Source organism: Trachurus japonicus, chromosome 14, assembly GCF_045865225.1.
Source record: "Trachurus japonicus isolate A0001 chromosome 14, Traja_1.0".
NCBI lineage: Eukaryota > Metazoa > Chordata > Actinopteri > Carangiformes > Carangidae > Trachurus > Trachurus japonicus.
In genome coordinates, this window is record NC_140920.1 from 8,276,527 (window position 1) to 8,302,398 (window position 25,872).

The 25,872-nt window shown below is 40.7% G+C and overlaps 2 protein-coding genes across 5 annotated transcripts; one reads left to right on the forward strand and one right to left on the reverse strand.

Moving 5' to 3' along the window:
• The first annotated feature begins 447 nt into the window (after window positions 1-447).
• Window positions 448-13,930, forward strand: rps6kb1a (ribosomal protein S6 kinase B1a). Of its 3 annotated transcripts, none has more exons than XM_085797310.1 (15): window positions 448-682; window positions 2,167-2,210; window positions 3,786-3,906; window positions 5,543-5,611; window positions 6,294-6,441; window positions 7,482-7,539; window positions 9,362-9,462; window positions 9,631-9,721; window positions 10,364-10,454; window positions 10,576-10,683; window positions 10,799-10,861; window positions 11,036-11,113; window positions 11,211-11,318; window positions 12,085-12,197; window positions 13,563-13,930. In XM_085797310.1, exons 1-15 carry the CDS (start codon window positions 611-613, stop codon window positions 13,828-13,830), a joined length of 1,533 nt encoding a protein of 510 aa, XP_085653436.1. In that variant the 5' UTR covers window positions 448-610; the 3' UTR covers window positions 13,831-13,930. The 3 variants fall into 3 exon arrangements, with proteins under 3 accessions (XP_085653436.1, XP_085653437.1, XP_085653438.1); XM_085797311.1 differs by lacking the exon at window positions 13,563-13,930 and adding an exon at window positions 12,283-12,379; XM_085797312.1 differs by having other exon boundaries at window positions 472-682; window positions 3,821-3,906.
• Window positions 13,931-18,048: 4,118 nt separating this feature from the next.
• rnft1 (ring finger protein, transmembrane 1) lies at window positions 18,049-24,551 on the reverse strand. Of its 2 annotated transcripts, XM_085797305.1 has the most exons (9): window positions 24,361-24,551; window positions 22,619-23,082; window positions 21,809-21,885; window positions 21,621-21,721; window positions 21,307-21,460; window positions 20,420-20,578; window positions 20,142-20,309; window positions 19,037-19,185; window positions 18,049-18,921 (listed from the first exon to the last, which is right to left on the reverse strand). In XM_085797305.1, the coding sequence occupies exons 1-8, from the start codon at window positions 24,384-24,386 to the stop codon at window positions 19,051-19,053; spliced, it is 1,284 nt and encodes a 427-aa protein (XP_085653431.1). In that variant the 5' UTR covers window positions 24,387-24,551; the 3' UTR covers window positions 18,049-18,921; window positions 19,037-19,050. The 2 variants fall into 2 exon arrangements, with proteins under 2 accessions (XP_085653431.1, XP_085653430.1); XM_085797304.1 differs by having other exon boundaries at window positions 18,049-19,185.
• Between the last annotated feature and the right edge of the window lie 1,321 nt (window positions 24,552-25,872).

Sequence of the window (25,872 nt, forward strand, 5' to 3'; positions counted from 1 at the left end):
TATGCAACTTCAAAATGTAAATGTTTTTTTTTTTTATTATTATTACCGTGTCTATTACTGTAGCCTACTTGTTTTGTAGGCTTCTGTCCCTTTTTGTCTTTTACTGTGCTTGTTTTTCATGTACTGCCCCTTTATGTTGAGCTGTTTATTTTTCTTGAAAAAGCCAATGAAAATACTTAAAAAGAAATACTTAAAAAGAAATAAAGGGGAAAGAAAATAAAATAAATCGCACAACAGATTCTTTAAATGGGAAAATTATGTTTTATAATTAATTTAGATAAATGCGACTAAATCATGTATCATGTTAAAAAGTTGTAAGTAAATTACAACTCGTCAATTTTGTATTATTGGGTTGTAATGTGCCGAGTTGAGCTGCGCTGAGCCGAGTAGTGCCGGTGACCGACACTAGAGGCTTTTTCTCTTTTTTTTTAAACTGCCGCTCGCTCCTTGGCTTGTGTTGTTTTGGTTAGCTGGATGTTAGCCCACGCTTTCTGCGCTGCTGTAGCCGCCGGCTGCCTGACTGTAACGGTGATGGCTCTCCCATGAGGCGGGGGAGCGGGGCTGGGTTGTTTCTGTGGTTCGGTTAGACGCCGAGTGAAGTGCCGTGGCCATGGCCGCGGTTTTCGACATCGATTTGGATCAACCGGATGAGAATGTCTCTGACGACGAACTTGAGGACGGGGTGAGTTCACGTTAACGTTGATGAGAGGCATGCTAACACAACCGCCGCTGCTGTTAGCCTGTTAGCTCGCTAGGCTAGGGTAACGGTGCTAACTAGGCTAATGCTGCGTTCGGGACAAGTCGGAATCTTTCGAGTTGAAAACTGCCAGGTTTGACTTAAAGCGTTCAAAGAGACACAGCACACCAGAATATAACCAAAAACACAGCAGACTTTGCATACATAGTGCTACACGTAAGGCATACAAACTTTAGAAAGGGCACAAAACAAATTAATTTAAAAAAAGAACGTTTGCGAGTTCCGATTTGTCTCAAACGCAGCATAGCACCGTTAGCCGCTAGCTCGCTAGTTAGCATTTAGCAACGCCTAGGCCTGCGTTGGCAACCTCCCGGTCCATTATCGGACATGTCCCCGTCCGCCCCTTTTCCCGCGAAATCTGGCAACCAAACCCATTATATAGTTGCTCTTTTCTATTTCAACAAACTTCCTTTACACTTTATTCATGTTTTTAAAAAAAAAAAAAAAAAAAGCGATGCAAGCCCAAATCGTGTTACGTTAAAAAAAGAAAAAGAAAAAGAAAACATCCAGTGATTTCAAAGTGTTCACCGCGGACAGGTTGTTGTTGAAGTTAACCTGACGACCGCTCAGGTGCATGTAATGTAATGATATCTTGTCTGGTCTTACTTTAAACAGAGGAAACCAGTCGCCACCATGACAGCATATTTATTAATTAAAAATATATATTTACGTTATATATGTATGTATTTTCTTTCATGGCGCTTTGATTTCGCGACACCAATACGTCCTGCGTGTGTTACCAGTAACGTTAGCACCGGGCGGCGGTAAGTTAGGTGGTTTGTCCGATAATGGAGTCACAGATACAGTGATGCTACGGTACATCCTATCGGCATTTGTCTGATGTTGTGTTGTGTTGTAGGGATACACATACACACGCTGTAGTAAAATCACAAAAGCCATGTGTAGTTATGGTTTGGACAATAGTTTTAAACATTTAGGAGTACATGTGATGTCAACGAACTGGGGGGCAGCGCAGCCGATTAGCAATTAGCAATTAGCAGTGCGGCTGGCTGTGGCGATGTTAGTTAAGTTAGCTCCTAGCCGAGCCGAGCTGCCTGTCCTCTCACCTAACGGGAAGTTTGTTGTTGAGATCAGCGGCTTTCAACTTTAGGTCACTGCTTTTATGAGCTTATCACATACTGACAGAGCCGTATTTGTATTTAAAATGAAGTCGATGTAAGATAGAAAACTGTGTCTTCGTTATCTCGGTGTTCAGGTGTAAGTTAGCTAAACCTGACACAGTCTAGTCAACCTGAGGCAAACGTACAGGTTAAATAAATACAACATCACTTGGAAAATGAACAAATAGTAAAATTGTGTAACTTCCTAAACAAGCCGCCCAGACCCGCTGGTATATTCGCTTTTATGCTGAGACTTTCTCTGTGTGTGTGTTGTCCTCTTGTTTTCAGGGCCAGCTCAATGAATACATGGACCAGTGCAGTAGCTTTGAATTGTGAGTATATAGTTCACAGTGGGTTCACAGTGCTGTAATGGAGCCAATAGAGGGGTTGCCATGTCAACCGCTGGAGGACTTATAAATAACTTTTAACAATATTATGATTGTAACGTTACAGCTGAAAGGATTGATGGAGTAATCAATCAGGTGATATTTATAATGAATTAGATAATAGTTAGAACAATAAAATATTTTGATACACAGTGACATGAAAGGATTTTCAACTGACCAATGTAAACTACATAAAATAACCATACTATTGCATGGGCTCAAATATTATAGCTGTTCTGTACATGTATTAACTGTGTAAACCAGTCTTTTTCAACCTTGGGGTCGCCTGAAATGTCTACTAATTGATAACAAAGATAACTGATAAAAATATATTTTTAAACTATTTATTATTCTTTTTAAAATTGTGACCACAGACAACCTTAAACAACTGTATTCTATACTTTCACTGTCTCAAATCAAGTTCAAATAAAATGCAACATAGAAAATCTGAGCTGGCGCATCTTGATTGATGGGGGTCGCCAGAAATTTGTGATGTCAAAATGGGGTCACGAGCCAAAAAAGGTTGAGAACCACTGATGCACCATGATTTATCCTTAAATTATTTATTTTCCTCCACATGCTCAACAGTTTTTTTATTTCAGTTCTTTGTGATAATGTTATTGAGTGTTTAATAGGAACAAAGCATTCATTTTTTGTGTATTTTATCAAATAAGGATCTGATATGTTTTATTTATTCATCTAGGCCTATTTTTTGTTCTTACTGTGTGATATCCAAATATAACAACTGTATACCCATTATTGAAAATATTGATGCATATTCCTACCTTTTGAATTGATTTAAACATAACATTATACCAAACATAGTTGTTTCTGTATGGTTGTGATATCACTTAGACAAAGTTTGTTTGGAGATCACACTAAATAGGGCGGAAATATCTAGAATAATTTTGAAGAAGTGGTGGTGGTCAGGTTTGGGGAGTCGCACCACATGATATTTTGAAACTATGACATCAGGTTTTTGGAAAGCTAAAATTAATACATGTACAAGAGAGATACTACACATCTTTGACTTCATGTTGTAAATTTAAACCTGTTTTAACAGGGAAAAAAAATCACACTCAGACTGTAGTCGTTGATTCATCTGCATACAGTATGTTATTATTTTCCCCGCTCCTTCATTTAAGATTTTCCTTTAATTTGTCGCCCACCTACATGAGCTCAGTAATCACTGATGTTATCTTGGAAAGGGTCTCTTGAGGCAGAATATAATTAAACTGGTCCCTCTAACTCTAATCTGGACCTATTTTAGGGATAATTGTAAAAAACAAACAACAAAAAACCATTTAGGAACCATGTATTACTCTCATTCATTCGGCTGTTTATTCCCAACAACAAAGCTGTTGTACCACCAACAGCTTCGGTTCGACTATGACCCACGTCATTGTGCAGAAACTCACTGGTTTATACAACTTGTCTGTCTTGGAAACTGTAAACACAATCCTGAATGAATGTTTTGAACATGCTTTTTTTGTTTATTTCTTTTATTCTTTGTTTTGCCAGTAACATGGATGACTGTGAGAAGTTTGAAATTTCAGAGAACAGCGTGAACAAGGGAACAGAGCAGATCAGGCCTGAATGCTTTGAGCTGCTGAAAGTTTTGGGCAAAGGTGGCTATGGAAAGGTGAGGCATGTGACTCATGGGCATGGAAATGTAAATATTAATTGTGATTTTGATTATTGTAATGATTGTAATCACATATTCTGCACACAGACTGGAAAACTGACTTAAACAGCTTTGTGTGTCACTCATTTTTATTCTCAAGTGTGTGGAGAACAACATTTGTTAGACTGGGGAGCAGTTGACTTTAATTCCAGTGGGTGGGGAAATTTTTCTAATGACTTACAGGAACTTACTAAGGTTTGCACATAAAAAATATCAGCTTTTTTTGACCTGTTGGCTAATTTGAACTGTATCTGTAAGATCTCCTGCTGCAGCCACGTCAACCTGCACCATTTAATGCGACAAATCATTATTTTAAAGATGCATGTTCACAAAAAAGTCAAAACCTCTAAGAACAAAGGCCTCTGTTCATTATTTTTCTGTAGGATGAACCTTTGACCAACCAATTTGATCTCCTTTGTTGCTTGTCAACACTTTCTCACCAGTCTGATACAATGTCCAGATCTATTTGCTGCAGTCGAGCAGCATCCTAGTGCTTTCCCAGAGGGTGTAATGACAGTTTGTTCCCATCCCACACCGCCTTTTGTACAGACAGAGGGTTTCTAAGTCATCAAATAGTAGAAATAGTTTGCATTAACTGGAATTTCACCATTTTTTTTTAAACATCCGTCTATGAAATTTGTGTGGTTTTCAGTTGTGGGTAAACTTGTTTTGTTTTTTAAAACTTTGTTAGGACTCAATCTTCAATAAAAACTGGAAAAATGTGGGTGTAGAGCTCTGGAAAATTTCCGACGTTGTGTTTTCCGAGCCGAACAGTGACAGCGCACAACAGTTATTTTGGAAACATTTTACACTTAACAAAAAGCAACATGACTTAATCTTTTCTTGAAGTGGTTTTGTGTGTGTGACTAAAGATGTCATTTTTATGCAACTTGGGAATTTCTCAGTATTACAAAGTAATTGGATTTTTTTTGACATTCATTTATTTTGATCTAGTCTGTGTGGTTGCAGTATATATATTGGCACAAGTTTCTTGGCCTTAAAACTGAGAGCAAATAGTCTTTCAACATTCATGCTGGTGTACCCAAAAGTCAAAATACAGACTGGCTGGTCACACGGTCGTCAGGATAACACAAGAATAACAATCGTGTGTTAATTTGTTGCTTTGTTGAATGATAATCACACATTATGCGGCTTCCAAACCACCAGAATATTCATTTCTTTGAAATGTCTCAAGCCATAGTTGAGACATAGATCAGAGCCTATACAGTGTCTATACAGTGTTTCTATCTGCAGCTCTTACACAATCTTTACAAGCATAAAGGCCAAAAAAAAGAAACGAGAGGGAAATCAATTCAAGATTTTGTCTTGCCTTATCTTGTTAAACTAAAGTGATGTAAAATAAAGTAATGGTAATCCCAGGCCATATCGTTGCTGTTGGTTTTCATCATACACTCATACTTTGGTCTAGCATGACTGCATATTAAATTCCTTTCTCCGTGGTATTTCAGGGTCTTAAATGTCTTAGACTGAACTCTGTGAACCCCAGTGGAAGTCTGTGTAAATGTCTGTGGGCTTTATTTGATGTATTCATCTTTTTCCTTTCTTTCTTTCTTTTTTTTTTTTTTTTTTACAGGTGTTTCAAGTGCGAAAGGTGTCAGGTGCTACCTCTGGGAAGATATTTGCTATGAAGGTTTTGAAGAAGGTGAGTGAAACTGCCTTTTCTTGGGTCTGGCTGAATATTATGTATAAATATAGAGTTAAATTCAAATATGCTGATTAAAGGTAAGACCATGTGCCCCCCCTAGTGTACACACACACACACAGAAGTATAGTGTTACAGAAATAGCATCTGAATGATCTAATCCAGAAACACAAGTAGCCCACATCTACGGGGACTTTAAAGCTCTTTAAATACTCCGCTGACTCCCACCAGGCCTTGTGCAGCTTAACTGTGTATAGTGTGTCATGTTGTATGCTGCGTGTCACTATGTGTCTTTTATGGTGACATAGTTGGTGCATTCAGCTCTACAGCCAGATGCTTAGCACAGAGTAGACCACCCAAAATAATGGCAGCAGGCTTTTTTTTTTTTTTTCCCATGAAACCTCAGAGCTGCTGCTGCTCCTGTTCAGCTTGGCCTGACACAGAGCTGATGTGTGTCTTCGCTAGAAAAACCGGCTCATATTCCCCGAAGCTTGAGGTTTTTGCTTAATGACAGTGTTTATTGGCTTAATGAGCCCTTCGCTGTAGCTAGAGCTACCATCCTGGCGTCGGGATTCCTGCTGTTGACACCCAGCTAATGGGGGTTTAAGTTATTGACTAAATATTTTCACGCCCTGACTTTTAACAGTGATTTTTTTTTTTTTTTCTGCCCCGTGCCAACTAGGCCATGATTGTGCGTAACGCAAAGGACACGGCGCACACCAAAGCTGAGAGGAACATCCTGGAGGAAGTGAAGCATCCTTTCATTGTGGACCTCATCTACGCCTTCCAGACCGGGGGGAAGTTGTACCTCATCTTGGAGTATCTCAGCGGTGAGTGACGTCCACATAGATCAATACAGAGCTCTACTTTCTTAATTTGTTGTTATATACAGTATTTAATTTGTGTGCGTGTTTTCTATGCTGTTCAATGTGTTGTGCATTTCTGCTCTGTATTCTATTTTTTTGTGATCAAATGTTTTTATTTATATTTTCTTTTTTGCAGTAGTGGCATGAACTATTAACCATTTGATGAAAACAAATCATAACTAAGAAAGAAAACATAATAATGTTAATGATAGTAAAAATAAACAAATACACAAAAGTTAAATTGTTATAACCTATTGCTATAACCTATATTTAAACTCGGAATATATAGAGAAGCAAACTCATTTACAATATAGCCGAGACAAAGCACAAAACATTCGAGGACAAGATAACATACAAAACGTTTGAAACATACATAAGCATATCCGAAATACCAAAAAGTAAATGTGACAAAGATGAATTGAAAACAGGGAAGTCTAGTTAAAAACAGGAGCAGTTGGAGGTGAAATAAGATGCAGTTATGGATTTAAATTGTCCTAATGATAAAAAGTGTGGTAAGTTTTAGATGGTTTTGCAGAGTGTTCCAGGTTGATGCAGGTGCGACAGTAAGAAAAACTGGACTTTTCCAAATTCAGTGTTAACAGAGGAAACCTGCAGTGTGAGCCAGTCCTTTGAACGTGTATGATAGAGACTTGCTTTAAAAGATACTAAAGAGTTAATATAGGATGGTAAAAAGACCAGTGAGAGCTTTAAAAATAAATAAAATCCAGTGTCTATCATCTGTTAGATAGCGAGGGCCATTCAACTTTAGAATACAGGTCAAATCAAAACTAATAAGAATTGGACAAGGATAGTTGCAACAGGGTGTAAAACATTTAGCTGTTTTGCATTGTGGATTCAGGCTATAGATACTTCTAGATAGATAATATCAAGAAAAGTCAATACCAGTGAGAGATGTTAAGCATGTGTGGTGGTTTCCATCGTACTGCAGTTATTTTTTTTAAACACAATTGACTGAGAGATTTGTGTTTGTGTCGTCGCTGCAGGAGGAGAGTTGTTCATGCAACTGGAGAGAGAGGGCATCTTCATGGAGGACACGGCATGGTAAGTTACTGTAGATGAAAGCCTGAGAGAGTGGAGTGGATCACTTAATGACGGTTGTTTGACCTCTGCTCCTCCTGCCCAGTTGTAGAAACGCGTCGCTCATTAGCCAGATGCTGAACTTCAGTTTCCCCTCAGTGTTTAAAGGGCTAGTTCAACATTTTGGCAAATTGGCCCATTGCCATAATCCCTATAGTCATAGCAGTAGGTTTGTTACCTTTAATTGTCGGTGCAAGGCAAGCTATTTTTAGAACGGCGGAGCAGAGCGGCGAGCTGCTCAGAGCTACGCTACGGAGGCTCATGGGATTTCTTGTTTTCCCTCATCAAACTAATCAAATACACAAACCGACAACTCCAAAACGCTCTGGTGGACAAGTTGTGACCTGCACATTCACCACGCTATGAGATAATAACAGAACGTTACCAGACAGAGTTGTTGTAGAGGGAAATTCATGCAAAACGCACATTGTTTGGCGTTTTTCTGAGGAACGATGTCCTCTGAGTATTTCGGTTCTTCTTGTGTCAGGATGTTTAGTTTGAATACGTCAGTTTGAAGTTTACTTGAACCTTGCAACTGCTTTTTTTTTTTTTTTTTTTTACGTACATTTCATACATGTGTTTACATATTTTCACAATATTAAATTATTCCCAAATGATAACAGTTTGAATTTTGATAAACACCCAGTATTTCAAGTTCTCAGGGGGTCATTTTGTTGTAACGCTGACTTCTGATGACACAGCAGGGACAGAAATGCCAGATGATGTCTGATCGTCAGTGGGATCTGTTTCATACATATGCTTACAATTAAACAAATGTTTTTAAAGCGATAGTAGAGAGCAGTGACGAGGATTGTGACATCAGCACACCGACATGTGCAAACAGTATCTTAAGGACACAGATGTTGAGTGAAGAACTTGGAGAATCCAGATTTGTGAAAACAAGGAGATATGTTAGTTTCTCAGGCAGCGGGAAACGGCTGCACACACTTCCTTAAGATGCTGCTCTGTTTTATAAACAACCTAGAGATGAAAATGGTGATAACACAAACTAAGCTGCTGAATGAATGAGGGCGTATAATTCCTTGAACAGCCTTTAAGAGAAAGTTCAGCATTTTGGCAAATTGGCCCATTGCCATAATCCCTATAGTTTTAGCAGTAGGTTTGTTACCTTTAGTTGTCGGTGCAAGCTATTTTTAGAACGGCGGAGCAGAGCCGTGAGCTGCTCAAAGCTACGCTTCGGAGGCTCATGGGATTTCTTAGTTTCCCTCATCAAACTCATCAAATACACAATCCAGCAACTCCACAACGCTCTGGTGGACAAGTTGTGACCTGCACATTCACCATACTATGAGAATAACAGAACGTTGCCAGACAGAGTTGTTTTAGAGGGAAATGCAGAGACTGCTTGCTGAAAAACTGCACCCAACGGGAACGCGCATCAGCGGTTTTGCATGAATTTACCTCTAAAACAACTCTGTCTGGTAACGTTCTGTTATTATCTCATGATGAGTTTGATGAGGGAAACCAAGAAATCCCATGAGCCTCCGTAGCGTAGCTCTGAGCAGCTTGCGGCTCTGCTCCGCCGTTCTAAGAATGGCTTGCACCGACAATTCAAGGTAACGAATTTAATGCTATGACTATAGGGATTATGGCAATGTTGAACTATTCCTTAAAATGACACTGAGAACGCGTAGATCGCAGAGGAGCAGTGGGGGAATGTAGGATAGTTATGGTGGTAAAATTTCTAGAGTTTCAAAATCAGCGATGAATACTCAGAGAAAAACAGATTCTCAGGGTTTTTTGCTTGGTTGTTTTTTCTTGACAGTTTCTACCTGGCTGAGATCTCGATGGCGCTGGGTCACCTACACCAGAAGGGCATCATCTATCGAGACCTGAAGCCTGAGAACATCATGCTCAACAACAATGGTACGTAAGCCTGAAATGGTCTTGCAACCAGATACACGACCTTCCCACATATGAACTTTTTGTTCCCAGAAGGAATCCTCTTCTCTGGGTAATCGGACACTTGATCTATTGTTTGTTTTGAGTGTAGTTTCTCTCATGTTCTTGCGTTTGGCTCCGTTTTCTTCCCAGGGCATGTGAAGCTGACAGACTTCGGCCTGTGTAAAGAGTCCATCCACGATGGGACAGTCACCCACACCTTCTGTGGCACCATTGAATACATGTATGTTATACAATCATCATGCAGACTTTGTACACCCCCTTCTATTTTCCGACCTAGCTGACGCACCTCCAATGCCCGACACGTAAAAAAATAAATAAATAAAATCGGCACAGTCTATTTATCAACTGCATTTTGGCTACTTTAAAAAATATATATATATACATATGAAAATGATTCATTAAAACGTTTGACGACAAAGCGATTTTCTTGAATTTTACCATTTACGCTGTGAAAACCCCATTTCAAATAATGTACGAGTCATTCTTTTAATTTATTAGTAAAATAGCCAACGCTTTATAATAAGTACACACTATTAAACATTAGTTAAGCATTAATAAATACTGAATTCTTCATTTATAATGCATGAATACTCATTAGTATGTAGTTTATTGTAATATAACACAGTTAGTGCTTATTAATGATGAGTAAAACATTTTTAACTGTGTTCAAAAACTACATACTAATGAGTATTCATGCGTTATAAATGATGAATTCAGTATTTAATGCTTAACTAATGCTTAATGGTGCGTACTCATTATAAAGTGTTACCGTAAAATATAACCCCGTAGCATCGGCATTACTTTTTTCATGTCACGCATCTGCTCTAACACTTTGTCCTTCCCTCCTCCTCTTCCTCCTCAGGGCTCCAGAGATCCTGATGAGGAGCGGACATAACCGGGCGGTGGACTGGTGGAGTCTGGGTGCGCTCATGTATGACATGCTCACAGGGGCAGTAAGTGCACACACACCACTTTATCCCATTGTTAAATTTAGTAAATGCACTTTGTGGCCGGGCCGTCTGATTCGCTGATCCGCTGTTTCTGACATTGTTTTGCTTTTTCTTTTTCTCACAGCCTCCGTTCACCGGAGAAAACCGAAAGAAGACGATAGATAAAATCTTAAAATGTAAACTCAGCCTTCCACCTTACCTCACGCAAGAAGCCAGGGACCTTCTGAAAAAGGTGAGCTGTCAAGACACTTCTTTCTGCCGCATGGTTTGCTGGTTGTGTTGTCTCTGCTGAAAGATTTTGGAGAGGCAGAAAAATTAAACTTGAGTCTTTAAACTTTCTTTTTCAGCTGCTGAAACGAAACGCCTCACTGCGACTTGGGGCCGGACCAGGAGATGCTGCTGAGGTCCAGGTAGATACATTTCACCGACAGTGTGTGTGTGCATGCACTGTGTTCACATACTGAAGTGGGATTTAGAAACATGAGGGATACATTACCTCTGGAAATGAGAATCCTTCTCGATGGAAGCTGGTAGCGGTGATAATAAAATATTAAGATATCGTCACTGTCTTTGTGTTTTCGTAGGCCCATCCATTCTTCCGGCATATAAACTGGGATGACCTCCTCGCTCGCAAAGTAGAGCCTCCATTCAAACCTTTCCTGGTGAGTTGTCAGTCTTTTTATTCACAGCAACCTCCTCTATGACCTGTTCATGGCTTCACTTCATGACGATATATAACCGCCCTGCTTCTTTTGGCAGCAATCGGCCGATGATGTTAGCCAGTTCGACTCCAAGTTCACCAGCCAGACTCCGGTGGACAGCCCGGATGACTCCACGCTCAGCGAAAGTGCCAATCAAGTCTTCCTGGTGGGTAACTCAACTCTACTAGTCCTGTACTTCCCAGAAAACAGTGGATGCATGTGCTGCTTTGCTGTCTGGACATCTGGTATAGACTTCCCAGAGTTATATAAGAAATAATCCCAGACAAACTGAACAGCCAATCGGATGTAATGTTAAAGATTTCCTGAGCTCCTTTTATTTATTTCTTTGTTTGCATCATCAGTCTTAGAGTAAATGTGAGTTTAGAAGCACAATGGAGAGTCATACATATGTATATGTTGATGAAAAGCGACATGGTGTCAACATAAGCTATGTTTTTGGGTTGTCTATCAGTCAAGCATTTTGATAAATCATTGTGCACCTCATAATAAGATGTCAAACTGTGTGTGCATTGAATAAAAAACAGGTTTTTTTTGAGGAATTCTCTACCTAGTGACCAAGAAAACAAGTAGTACTAGAGCAGCATTAATAGCGCTGAGGGAGAACAACAACCCTCTTGTCCTTGACAGTTTCTGTGTTGCCTGCAAACAAACATGAAAACAGAGGCACGCTCTGGACATGATGTTTTTTCTTCGACTTCCTTCTCAACATGTAGGTCTTACGAGAAGCGGTTAATGTATCCCATCTGGTTCAGTCCTGTTGGTTTTCCTGGAAGCTTCGCTCACTGTTTCACCACATTGCATGATATGGTTTACTCAGCGTTTCATTGCTCATCATCAGCTGTGGGTTGTTTTCGGAAAGACGGTCTTTGAAGAGGTGGACTCAGATGTCTCTGTTTTTGTCCTCCACCCAGGGTTTCACATATGTAGCCCCATCTGTGCTAGAAAACGTCAAGGAGAAGTTCTCGTTCGAACCCAAAGTCCGCTCTCCTCGGAAGTTCCCGGGAAGCCCAAGAACACCTGTGAGGTAACAGCAAGTTTGTTTTTCTCTCTTGTTCCTTTTTTTATTTTTTTATTTTTTTCCATTGGTCATTTATAAATTTCTGCAGCAGCAAGTCTTCCCCACATCGATGACTCATCTGCTGACTTTATAAACGTCGCCTGCTTGGCCTAAATAAACCCATTGTTTGTGTAAATAAAGCTTCAATGCCACAACAGGGATTCTCAGAAGGCATGAACGTAAAGGTCAGATAAGTAAGCTGTGGAGTTGAATTTGAAAAACAAGGTTTTTAGGAAGATACTGCGTTTACATGCAGTCAATAACCCGGTTGCGCACGGCCATGTAAACACCAATAACCCTTTTGAAAAACCTGAATATGCTCATAATCTAGTTTTTAAAAACTCGAAAAAGACCCCTGGGTTACTGCTTTTCTAACCCGAATATTTGGTCATGTATACGCCTATCGGGATATCCCCATTGAAAGGAACATTAATTTGTGTTCTACGCATGATGGAATCTAGGTATTTTGACCTACAGGAACTGCCATACTTGTAAATAATACAAATTTGTATTATATTGAAGACGTACAGGCGTTTAATCAGCAACTTTTTAACTTCTAATAAATAAATGTAGGCTCTGGCTCTTTCGGCGTTCTCAACGGGCCGGACGTGCCCCCACCCCCCACCCTCTCCCCCGCTTTCGGCTGCGTTCAGGACGAGAATAGTTGCTCGTGCTGCGGTGGGTCCGAGCTTCAACACCCGAGGCCGACTGAGAACAAATGAAGCAGCTTAGAAACTGCTCAAACGGGCGATCGTGGGCGATGAGAGGTTTTGTACATTCAAGAAAATAGGCCCGGCCTTTATTCTCTCAATCAGCGGAGAAAGCCAATTTCACCTACCAATATTTATAAGCAACTTCACAAAAAAACAAGCCCAAAGTCGCTTTTAACAAGCGGACTTGGCAACTGTGCCGCCGTGCTGCTGCTGCTGCTGCTGCTGCTGCTGCTGCTGCTGCGGCTGTTGTTGTTTTTGGATACAGGACAGAAGAAGCTGAAATGACACGCATTGCGTCACGACGTTGTCCGTGCGTCGCTGTTTTTGATCGGGATATCCCAATTGATTACAATTACTATGTATACAGGAATAACCCTGTTTGCTCACACATGTAAAAGGGTTATTCCGAATGTTTCAGAAACCGGAATATTGACCTTAACCCGAATATTGACTGCATGTAAACGTACTCATTGAGTAGTTGGGCTTTTACTCCACTATTTCTTCCAGCTATGTGACGTGCATAACTGCCTCTGTGACCTTAGAAAGCAGCGCTGATGTGTCACAAATGGCTCAGAGGAGTAATAATAATGATAATAATAAAAGGTTTACTCTTCAACAGTCCCGTAAAGTTTGCGGGAGGCGTCTGTTGGCCCCGGGGCCCCACGCTGACGGGCAGCTCCTCCCTGCTGTCTGCCGGCGGCTCCAGAGAACAACAACCCATGGACGTGTCGGCCGTGGAGCAAATGGACACGAGCTGCGGCGGCTCGTTGGAGGCCTCGGCGCCGCTTCCCATCAAGCACCCGTCGGGCGTCAACGCGGCGCCGTACAAGAAGCAGGTGTACCCCATGAACTCCAAGCGGCCCGAGCATCTACGAATGAATCTATGACGCTCGGTTCGCTCACAGACGAACACTCTAGGACTCTTCAAATTCTTCCTCTTCTTCCCTCTTATCGTTTCTTCTTTCTAAGAGACTTGTAGAAATATTTTTAACAAATTTGACTTGACACTGTCAACGCCGATCACCAGCTCTTCCAGCAGCGCCTTCCCCCCCCTTCCCTTCTTGGCCTCCAAAATCCTCCTGACTCAGCCCGGCCTCCTCACAGATAATCACAGTGTGGTGGTGGATAGAAAGTCTCTGCACCCCCTTGTTCAAATGACAGGTTTTTGTGATGTTAAGAAGAAAATTTAACCAAGAAATAGCGTTTCAGAACTTTAAATCATGAAATCCAATGATCTAATGGTCCCTAAATGTGACCACAATCTCCTATCTGGCTTATTATCCAAACCCAAAAGCCCAGACATATGAAGCAGACGCCACTTCTCGTAAAAAAAACATAATATTTGCAGAAAAAATGAGCATAAGCAAACAAACTGAAACGTTTGTGTAAGGTCACACTAAGGGACTGGTGAGTAGGATTTAGTGACATCTAGTGGTGATGATGCAAATTGCTTCTAACCTAAAGCCTCTTTCTTTCCAAGCATGTCTAAGAACTTTTTCAGTGATAATTTGAAAGGCTCTCTCTGGATCCATGGCTGAATTTGTCCAATTTTAGTAGAAACATAGCTTTAGTTCAGTTTATTATGGATCCCTGTTACTATTCTTCCTGTATACCCTATATATGATCAATCTGAAAACACAAATATTACATAGATGTTCAAATATTTAAGATATTTAAGACGATTCTCCTGAATTATCATGTAGCAACAACAACTACAGATAACACATCAAGCTAAACTGGGAAGAAAAGAAGAAAAAAATGAAGATGAATAAAATAAATAACAATTGAATAAAGAAAATAAATGAGGCAGATGTATAGAGACCCATAACAGAGATAGTGGTGTAACATGGCAGGCTAAGAGGAAGAAGAAGGACTTATTTTTAAGCTGACAAAAACACAGTTCCTAGTTATGAAAACACAATAAGGAACATAATAATAATAATAATATTTCATTTCAATAGTGCCCTGTAATCTGTTTCATTAGTGACCTTACAAAACAGAGCTGCTGTGTCACAATAGCTCGGAGGAATAATAAAAGGCTTCCTCTGAAACAGTCCGGTGAAGTTTGCAGGAAGGGAGCAGCCGCGGTCCTTTATGCCGACATAAAGGACCGCGAAGGCTGGTCCCTTTATTCTGTCCCTTAGAAAAAGGTCTGAAATAATTCATCTTGGTTTCCTGTTTTGATTTACATCACAAAAACGTATCCATTAGTCAAGGTGTGTGCTGGCTGGACCTCTTACTTGGTGTGTGTGTGTGTGTGTGTGTGTGTGTGTGTGTGTGTGTGTGTGTGTGTGTGTGTGTGTGTGAGAGAGAGAGAGAGAAGAGGCGCTTCCCAATGAAAGTCGGCTGAGGTTGTTTTGGTGTGTGCTGCTCAACTGGCATTATCATATGATTTACTGGTGCTCTTTTATCCTCAAGTCCAGACAATGTTACTTTTAGTGTTTATGACTAGTTGCCTCCATCACGGTCTGAGAATTTAGTAACAAGGGTGCTTTTATTCCTCCCTTGAGAAGCCAGGCTGTTTTTTTGTTTTTTGTTTTTTGTTCACTTTGTGATAAGAACCTGCGGGAAACACTGTCAGCTGTTATGAAATGAATTATTGCAGAACGATTCCACAGCGAACACATTATTCCTTTATGTTTGAGAGGGGGAGAGAAAAAAAAAAAAGACTTGCATTGCCTTTAGTCACTGGAGCATGTGGTCAGGAGAACGTATACAGCTGTACGGCTTAACGAAAAAAGCAGCTGTAAAAAAAGATACAGTATGAAATGTGAAATTTCACATGAAGGGATGAATCGCTTCTTCCACCACAATTGATTCCAAATGCACGACACACAGTTGCTTTTCCTGCTGGTCGACAGGAGGAATGCTTTCTGTCCAGGAGCACCGTTCAGTATCCTTGTGTTGAATGTAAACAGACTTCAAATGCCTTTTTTTGTGAGTGTGTGTGTATGTGTCACTTAAATCTCCTGTGCTTTTGTTCCAATGATCCCTGCAGCGTTGTTGTTTTACCTCCTCTACTCGTCGACCCAAAATGCGCTGGCTCAGCCAAATTGTCATCACTGCCTTTTTACTGATTCAAGCTGAATTCATGTCTGATGTGCTTATTGCGTGTGCTTTTTTTTTTTTTTTTGGTATATTTTGACCAGTAATGGGGGAGATAAACCTCCTACTAGACTTCCACGAGTGAACTATATCCATTCAAGTGTTTTTTTGAGATGATTGACTGTTTGTGTGATGTGAAGCTGCGTGGTTTGAGCCTCTGGATTGAAGCCATTTCAAAACTTCTCATCCTAAAACTTCCCATGATAACTAATTGGAAAATTGAATGCATGAAAAAATGAGCTTGTTTGAATTTGAATGGCTTGCCTGATGCTTCTCGTTATATCCAAATACTGGGTGTTTAGAACTGACCAAAAGCACTGTTTTTTTTTAAGGAACCAAATGACGAAACCCTGGGCGACTGTAGATAGAAGTATCACTCCGGCTTCTGTGAGAACTTCGAGGTTCAAAGACCAACCGTGTTTTCCTCATACATTGATTTTTTTTAACCATATCTTCTTTGTTTTCCATTGTGAGAGATATTTTAATTTGTTTTGTTGAGGTTACTTTGCACATGTGTAAAAGAATGGCAGAGATCAATGTTTTAATATGGATCAGTGTGAGGCTGAAATGATTTTTGATTAATTTTCTTCTACCATTCTGGTAAAAACAGCCGTCACTCCAGTTCTTTATTTATTTAAAGCGCCGTTGTATTTCCACTGCTTTGTTCACACTATGCAAACTAGGTATTTATTATGTAGTATTATTTAGATAAAGCAGCAGAATGTGATCATTTAATTTGGCATTCTTCTTAACAGAGACTTATTTTGTCATAATGATAAGCATGTAGAGTAAAGTTTGATTTTTATTTACACAGAACATGTCTTACACAACCTCAGATGCAGCTTTTCTTCTTTTTTGTTGTTAATTATTATTATTCTTTATTCGAAAACTGAGGACGGTGACCTAAATGTCTTACAGTATTTATTGTGTAGTAGAGTATCATATTCAAAGGGGTTTTTTCAGAAAACATTTTGATATCTTACACTTTCCTCGCTGAAAACTTGAACTTCGGTTTGTCTTTTTTGCAGTGCTTAAAGGAAGGGCGGTTAAAAGAAGAAAAAAAAAGCTAATGCAAAAACTAATGGGAATGAACGGCATTGTGCCTTTTGCTGACAGAACAGTGTGTTATGTACAGTATGCTGTATATTGTAAATGTGTGGAAAAGATTGGGGTTGACCCACGAGGTTCACTTCCTGTTAGACCTCAAGGATGTGCATTTCTTTGCTTCACCAATAAGATGTAATGATGATGATGATGATGTGACATATTGCTTCTGTTCAGGTATGTTTGAGAAGCATCCTCCACACTTAGACGTTTAAGAACAACCATGTTATCGAGCTTATTCAGGTGGGAAACATCATCTTTCAGTATAAGAGGTGTTTTGGTCACCGATGGGCATTGAATAGCATCTCTGTTGATTTGTCACCCGTAGACCTAACCCTTCAGATGGGGAATGTTCATATGTATCATGTACATAATAAAGTCAAAATAAAATGAATGGATTTCACCCTTTTCTAAGTGACTGTGTTACTAAGTTAAGTTTAAAGGGATAGTTCAACATTTTGGCAAATTGCTATAATCCCTATAGTCATAGCAGTAAGTTTGTTATCTTTAATTGTCGGTGCAAGCTGTTTCCCTCATCAAACTCATCAAATACACAATCCAACAACTCCAAAATGCTCTGGTGGACAAATTGTGACCTGCACATTCACCACGCTATGAGATAACAGAACGTTACCAGACAGTAGAGAGTTGTTTTGGAGGTAAATACAGAGGCTGCTTGCCGAAAAACTGCCCCCGACAGGAATGTGCATCAGCGGTTTTGCATGAATTTCCCTCTAAAACAACTCTGTCTGGTAACGTTTCTCGCACCGACAAATAAAGGTAACAAACCTGCTATGACTACGTATAGGGCAATGGGCCAATTTGCCAAAATGTTGAACTATCCCTTTGAAGTTTCTTAAGCTTCATTAAATGAAACGAAAAAGTCACAAACATGATTCAAATGTAGATCTTTATTCAGATAGTTTATGGATCTAAATGGATAAAAATAACAGTGAAATGATTTTCATACATAACAAAATAGATGTTTCTCCCGATCTTTGGTTTGTTTGTTTTTTTTTACAAAAACGAGGCCAAGTCACCTCTATAGAAAAATAATTTGTGTAAATCAGTCTTAGTTGCAAACTTTTTCTTTTTTTTTTTACCAGTTGGATAAAAAGTCACCAATAGTTGAAAACAAAAGGGAAACTCTTCACCCAGATCATTAACAGATTCTTTATCATCATCATGGTCTGTACTGGATCATGTGACGCTGGCTTCCTAAAAGCCTCTGCAGGGCGCTGCTCGTCCTCAGCCCCGTAGTCTCACGTCTACTTTCACCTGTCCAAGATGCATTTAATGTAGCAAGCGCTCAACACAGAGCAGAGGTGTGTGCAAGCTGCTGACCTCGACACATTCACTGTTACAAATCCACAGATATAGAAAACACTGGATAAGAAGATTCATGTGTTGCAAGTTTGTTCAAACTGTGACAGGAAAAAAAAATCTGTTTAAAATACTTTTCTTTAATATATTTCTCTGAAGTCCCCATATTTACAGGTAGAAGAAACAGTGGAAGTGCAACAATTTGCTGCCCCGTGAGGAAAGTTTATATTAAAGATTAAAAGGTAAAAGCAACACAAGAGGAAAAAACTAAAAAAAACAGGAAGAAAAAAAAACACTTGAGGGCATGAAAATAATCAACTTTCAGTTGTCTTATCAGAGTGACCAGCAGCTGTGTTCTGGTAAATAATCCAGAAACCCGTTGCCTGCTGTAGTTGCAAGTTGTGCGACCTTACTGACCTCGGCCCAGAACAGGCTCAGCCCTTTGCCTGATGAATCAAACAGTGTGTACAACATTTTTTGTCAGTGGGGTTTGACAACCATTAAAAAAGGAAAAAAAAAAATCACATATTGAATACAAGCTAATACCAACGTCTCTCGCACCTGTACGTCATGGATCAATAGATCTGCAGGTGTGGAGATGTGGCTCCGTCCCTCCATTTATAGACCTTTTCTGTGATCACAGTGCGGCAGAGAGGGCAGCTCTTCTCCCGGTTAAACCACAGAGCGATGCATTCGTCACAGAATATGTGCTGCAGATAACAGAGAAGTGACGGCATGTCAGGATGTCATGTACACGAAAACAGCAAAATAACTGATTCAATAAAACATGAGGGATTAGAAGAGCTAAGTTTAGTTTCTACAAGAAAAAACAATGGTTATTATTACAGCACTAAATAAAAGAGTAGGAGTTTGAAGGGATAGTTCAACATTTTGGCAAATTGGCCCATTGCCATAATCCCAATAGTTTATAGTAGGTTCATTACCTTTGATTGTCGGTGCAAGCTATTTTTAGAACGGCGGAGCAGAGCCGTGAGCTGCTCAAAGCTACGCTACAGAGGCTCATGGGATTTCTTGGTTTCCCTCATCAAACTCATCAAATACACAATCCAACAACTTCCAAATTCATGCAAAACCGCTGATGTGCGTTCCCGTCCGGGGCAGTTTTTCATCAAGCAACCTCTGTATTTCCCTCTAAAACAACTCTGTCTGGTAACGTTCTGTTATTATCTCATAGCGTGGTGAATGTGCAGGTCACAACTTGTCCACCAGAGCGTTTTGGAGTTGTTGGATTGTGTATTTGATGAGGGAAACCAAGAAATCCCATGAGCCTCCGTAGCGTAGCTCTGAGCAGCTCGCCGCTCTGCTCCTCCATTACAAAAATAGCTTGCATCGACAATTAAAGGTAACGAACCTACTCCTAAAACTATAGGGATTATGGCAATGGGCCAAATCTGCCAAAATGTTGAACTATCCCTTTAAATAGAGACAATTCATTATACTGTATAGATGAGTACAGACTGTTAGTAATAGTAACAACGCTCCTAATATCTAATTTAAAGTATTTCCTCAGGCGCTGTACACTGTGGTTGTTTTATAGCACTGAAATGTCTGACAGAGGGATTTTATCTGCCTCTTGATTTCCACAGAGCCGTTAGAGAAAAGTACTTCGGCTACAATGGCGGCTAAGGCTGAGATGTGGTTTTACCTGACACAGTAGAGCCCGCGGCTCCCTGTACTCTCCCTGACAGATGGGGCAGACGTCTCCGGCCTCGCTGCACTGACTCCTAGTGGCTGCTGTGCCCGTGTGCTCGCCCTTCAGGAATACCCTCACAGTTTTCAGTAAAGATGTCCACTGTCCGTACAATGCTAAAAGCTGGAAGGACGTGACAGAACGAAGATAAAAAAACAAACAAAAACAAAAAAAAAGTTAAGACAGAACATTTCTAATATATCAAAGATCTGTGGCTGTTGCAGTGGTCACACCTTCAGTATGAGGTAGAGCAAAGCTAGCAGAACCCCTAATGTGAGTCCAGGCGTGCCGTCCGACTCCTGGTAGATGACCAGGTAGCGGAACCACAGTGAAAACGGGGCCGTGGCCTGGTGCACCTGACCCAGCTCCTCCGTCAGCATCAGCCACCGCCCCTGGACGAACACACAAGAGGTGTTAGGGGCCAAAAATGCCTGGACACAGCATTACACCGGTATATTCTTTTCTTCAAATTCTCCTATTGCCACAATCCCTATAGTCATAGCAGTAGGTTCATCACCTTTATTTATCGGTGCATGTTGTTTTTAGATCTGCGGGGCAGAGATGTGAGCTGCTCAGTGAACACAATGGAGGTGAACGGTACAGGTCCCCTGTCCCTCATCAAACTCATCAAATACACAATCCAACAACTCCAAAACGCTCTGGTGGACAAGTTGTGACCTGCACATTCACCACGCTATGAAATAATCATGTATAATTATGTAACATTACGACACATGAAGCAAAGCTTTTGAAACCACTCCGCCCAGCAGCAGCCGTGTCTGGAATGTAGCTCCAGCTGCATTTTCCTCTAAAACAACTCATAATGTTATTATTTCATAGCGTGGTGAATGTGCAGGTTACAACTTGTCCACCAGAGCGTTTAGGAGTTGTTGGATTGTGTATTTGATGAGTTTGATGAGGGACAGGGGACCTGTACCGTTCACCTCCATTGTGTTCACTGAGCAGCTCACGTCTCTTCCCCCGCCGATCTCAAAACAACATGCACCGAACCTAGTACTGCTATGACTATAGGTATTACGGCAATAGGCCAATTTGCCAAAGTGTTGAACTATCCCTTTAAACAACAATCCCAATAGAAAACCCACCGGTCGACACTTACCTGGGCCCTGTAGGTCACCAGTGAAGATGGCAGCAGCAGAATAAGGCACTTAATCCCCATATAGAGGAACTTTATTACAAAGTTGGTGATGCCGACTGCCCACAGAACCTCCCAGAAACCCAGTGGCTCAATGGTTGGGCTGAGGAGGATGAGGCTAAAGGACAATGACAACCAGAGGACAAATGAATTGTCACTGTGTATCATGGCTTCTTACTCATCCCACAGACACAAACTGGATTATATAATAAAAAATAAAAACAGGTAATTAGGCACAGGACAAAGTAACTAATGTATGATAATGAATGAAGCCTTACCAATGGTAAAGTGTCTCAGTGAGGAAAGTGTAGTAAAGCAGGAGGGTGGAAGAGGTCAGGAAGAGGAGCAGCCATATACACTGCAGCTTTGAATGATGACCCTGAGTGATGATGAACAAAAACACACGTTAGGAATCGATTATGTTCATCATCAACATCGACCACTGACCTCCCTGCTCTTCACTCACCTGAAGAAAGACTTGGGTTTGGATGCTTTTATTCACATATAAAAAGGTTGTGAAGAGGCCAACCCCAACTGCTAGACCTGGTAAATGAAGAGAAAGGTTATGATGATTTGGTCGTTTCTCATTTACTGTTTTACTTAAAGCCCCAGTATGCAACTTATTTGGCTTTTTATCAGCAAAAATCAAATATTGCTTTCATAAATAGCCTACACTAAAGTCGAATCACACAAATGAAAGCTTTCTCGTACCTTAGAATGAGTTGTTACAAGTCGTTACAAATACATAAGTGGGCGACGCACCGAACCGAGGCGGCCATGTTGCATCGACATTTTTTACGTTCAGTGGCAGTGTGACCGTAGGTAACCACGGAAACTCACCGCAGCTGTCGGCTCGGGGAGAAAGTTTTCCAGGTAGCACCTGTTAAAACTGTCACCACTGTGTAGTGTGAGGAAGGACGGAGGCACGTGTTGCATTCAGGTGCAGTCAGGCAGACGGCCGTCGGCAAACCAACCGGATGTCATTTTACTCAACGAGAGAAAGACGGTAAAACGTGGGTCAGGTAAACAATACCACATCACCATGACAACATATTGTCAGGCCTGTATTGTTTTGCCTCGTGCTGGCGGACCACTTGTTTACATAGACGCTTGTTTATCCTGTTACATGCAGCGTCTGTTGTCTGTCTGACGTCTGCCCGATTTCAGGTGAATGCAACATCAAGAATACGTTCAGATATGCAACCGCACCGCTAGATGGGGGGGATTCCTACATACTGGGGCTTTAAGAGTTGATCTGTGTGCAGGTCATACTCACCGAGAGCGTGTTGGATGACCAGTTTAGCACACAGTATGATGAGGAAAGGGAGGCTCTTCTGGAGCCAGCGAAACAGACAGCGCAGCTCGGACAAGGAGGCGCTGGGTTCTCCCGAGTCCAGATCAGAGTCGGGAGGGTCGAGCTCGGGCTCTGAGTTGGAGTGATGCTGCGCCCGACTGTGTCCATGTGAGTGTGAGTGCGAGTGGCTGTGGGAGCTCACTCTGGATCTCCTGGATGACGGGCCGCCTCCACCAGACTCTCCAGACCCGCTCGACGCCATGGGTATCCGTACCTCGCTGCCCTCGGGGTTGGCAGCAGCCGCACCGGGAGGCGGCGTCCTGGTGAGAAGCTCCGGTTGCAGAGTCAGGGATAAACCATTTCCTGCATGAGCGTCTCGCTCGCTTGAATTAGGCTGCATTACAGTAGGGGACTCCCTCAGTTTCAGTGCTCTTCTGGAATCACTCCTGTGACACAAAAGACACAACTTTGTAACTTTGTCACAGAATACCTCTCTCTCTGTTTACATAATTTTATATTTCTATATTTGCACATTTTTCTACTTTTTTTCCCCTTTTGTATGCTACAATGCGCTGCTACTGTAGCAACCAAATTTCCCATGTCAGGGCTCCAGACTGCCTTACACAGTGGCCCCTAACTTAAAGGTCCAGTGTGTAAAATGAGGGGAAAACAGTGACATCTAGCATTCAGATACTATTATTTATCTATTAGCCTAAATAATTCTATTGTTTATGAATGTGAAACTCCTGAAACGTGCTCTCTGGTTGGCTGAATTTTCCATTCCGTACAAACATGGCGGCGTAAAGTGGTGACACTCTCTAAGCCCCTAAGACCCTTGCTATATGTATATATAAAAGACCAAATAGATATTATTTTACAGCGATTGTACACTTATACAAATATATTCATTGGTAGTATATTTAGATTTCGGCAACAAACCTTGACAAATATTACACACTGGACCTTTAAAATTTTAGGAACACATTTAGGGGCACAAATCAACTTGCGAAGCAAATATTCACTTCTCATGATCCTCATAAAATAAATAACCTTCAAATTTACTGGTTGCAAATGTGCAAGTAGATAAAAAAAAAAAAAGAAGACTTGCACTGTCTCAAATTTTAGGGGCAAAATGCCCCCATTTAGGGGCAGTCTGGAGTCCTGCATGTGTGGGATAAATAAACAGTCTTGTATCTTAAAATACACCATGCAGAAAGTGACAGGAATGATCAGTATTCAAAGGTTGTATCATTAAGTTACTTCGCAGTTCTTCAGAGTCCCAGAGAGCATTTTGCACTGAGTGTATTAAAATATTTTCTCGCTGACAAAAAACAAAGATGACAGTCTTTAGTGCGAGTTTCTCGTTACATCGAGATCATAATTGCGTTTAGCTGGAGTTTTGTTTGCCAACTTGGACTGATTAGATTAGCATGCAAAAATGAAAGTGTTAACGAAGCTAACGTTACCTCGGCTCATCTTTTACCGTGTCCAAGCCTTGATAAATGTTTAGTCTAGTTGTCGTTAGCTGAACTGACCGACACAGTCATTTTCGGGCAGTAGTAGTAAACACAAATGTACTTGACAGAGACAGATAACACAGAGAGAGAGAGCTGAGCTGTTTCCTGCATAGATCCACCGGGATGTCGTTAGCATTAGCAGCTAACAGATGTTTTCTATCAGGGACAGTAATGGCTGCAGCAGCGACAACAACCCAACAACCTCACCTGTCATTCTGCACCCGGAGTTTCATGGTAAGCTCTTGGTCCCCATCTAAATACAACGTCCAAAGCGCCAAAACGAAACAAAAGTAAAAAGTGTAACTTAAAAAAAAAAAAGAAAGAAAAAGAAAATGAAGTTGCTAGCTGTCGGGGCTAAGCCATAAACCGCTCATTCAGACATCTTTGACGCTGTTTACGACAGCAGTGAAGTGACGTCACTGAGTTCTTCCGGTTGGAGTTCTCGCGGCTTGTCGAATGTGACGTGATGCAACAGCGCCACCTGCTGGGGAGTTTACAAATTACACCTATGTTCAGGCGGACTGAGCACATGATGCAAATTAAAACTTCTTTCTTTCTTTCTTTCTTTCTTTCTTTCTTTCTTTCTCTTTTTTAATCTATTTATTTATTTATAACGCACCTGTTCGTATAACCTCTGTATCTGTATGGTTCATCTAGCCTCTCATGTTAAAATTTTTTGCAGCAAAAATTAACATGGTTACCGTAGTAACTTAGGCTACAGTCAGACTGGCACAAAAACTATTTTTTTTGTTTCTGGAGATAATTTCTACCTTCGAGGACTGAACATGAGGAAGTCTGTCGTTCTGCTGCCTACTGAGGTGAGTGAAATCCTGATATCGTACTAATTAGCTGGTAGGCTACCTAGCTTGCTGTCAACTTGCTGTTCTTTTTACAGTCTATGCTGTCAACACCATAGATATATAAATATTATTATATATCTATGGTCAACACACCTGGCTTGTTAGCTCGTTAACATGCTAATTAACTCAGCCAATAAATGAATACGCATCAATCGACCCTATCTCAAAAACTATTATAATACTGCTAATATCTGGTTTTGTTTTGTGTCGTTTTGTTTTATAGCACATCTGTCTCTTATTGGTCCAACTCTTACCTGTGGAAATGCTACAGTATCTGTATGCACAAACAATTTACCACCTTATCCTGTTATCAACTTTTATTGTTAACAATTATAACCTAAGGCATGCAAAGACTACAAAACTTACAACATGTTGGAGCTATAAAACTCACTTTGATCCAACTTCTTAGATCGAAATGGGGGGAGTAGGGGGGGTTAGTAGACATCCTTTAATTTATATATAAAAAGTCAATTTTGATTTTTAAGTTTTGAATTAAATGTTTAATATGAATGGTGAATAGACTACTATTAAATTCACAAATAGTTGTATGAAGGCAAATGTGTTTCATTGATAGCTTTAATGGGAGGATGTTCATTTACCAGTGGAGGCAGAAAATAGGTACTACTATAGTCTGTTCTGTTCCTCATTTAAATGAGTCTATGTATATGTTTACAGAGAGTATGGTTGGAAGGCATTGTCGGCATCGTGTATTAACTGAAGAGAATACATTCAGTTTGTTTTATGGGCCTTAAACAGAGCAGAGGCCTGTGGAGTTGATTGGATGATGAAGAGCAGGTGTGCAGGTGGGACAAGAGACCGGAAGCCACACCAAGTAGGACATGAACACACAGAAAGAAAG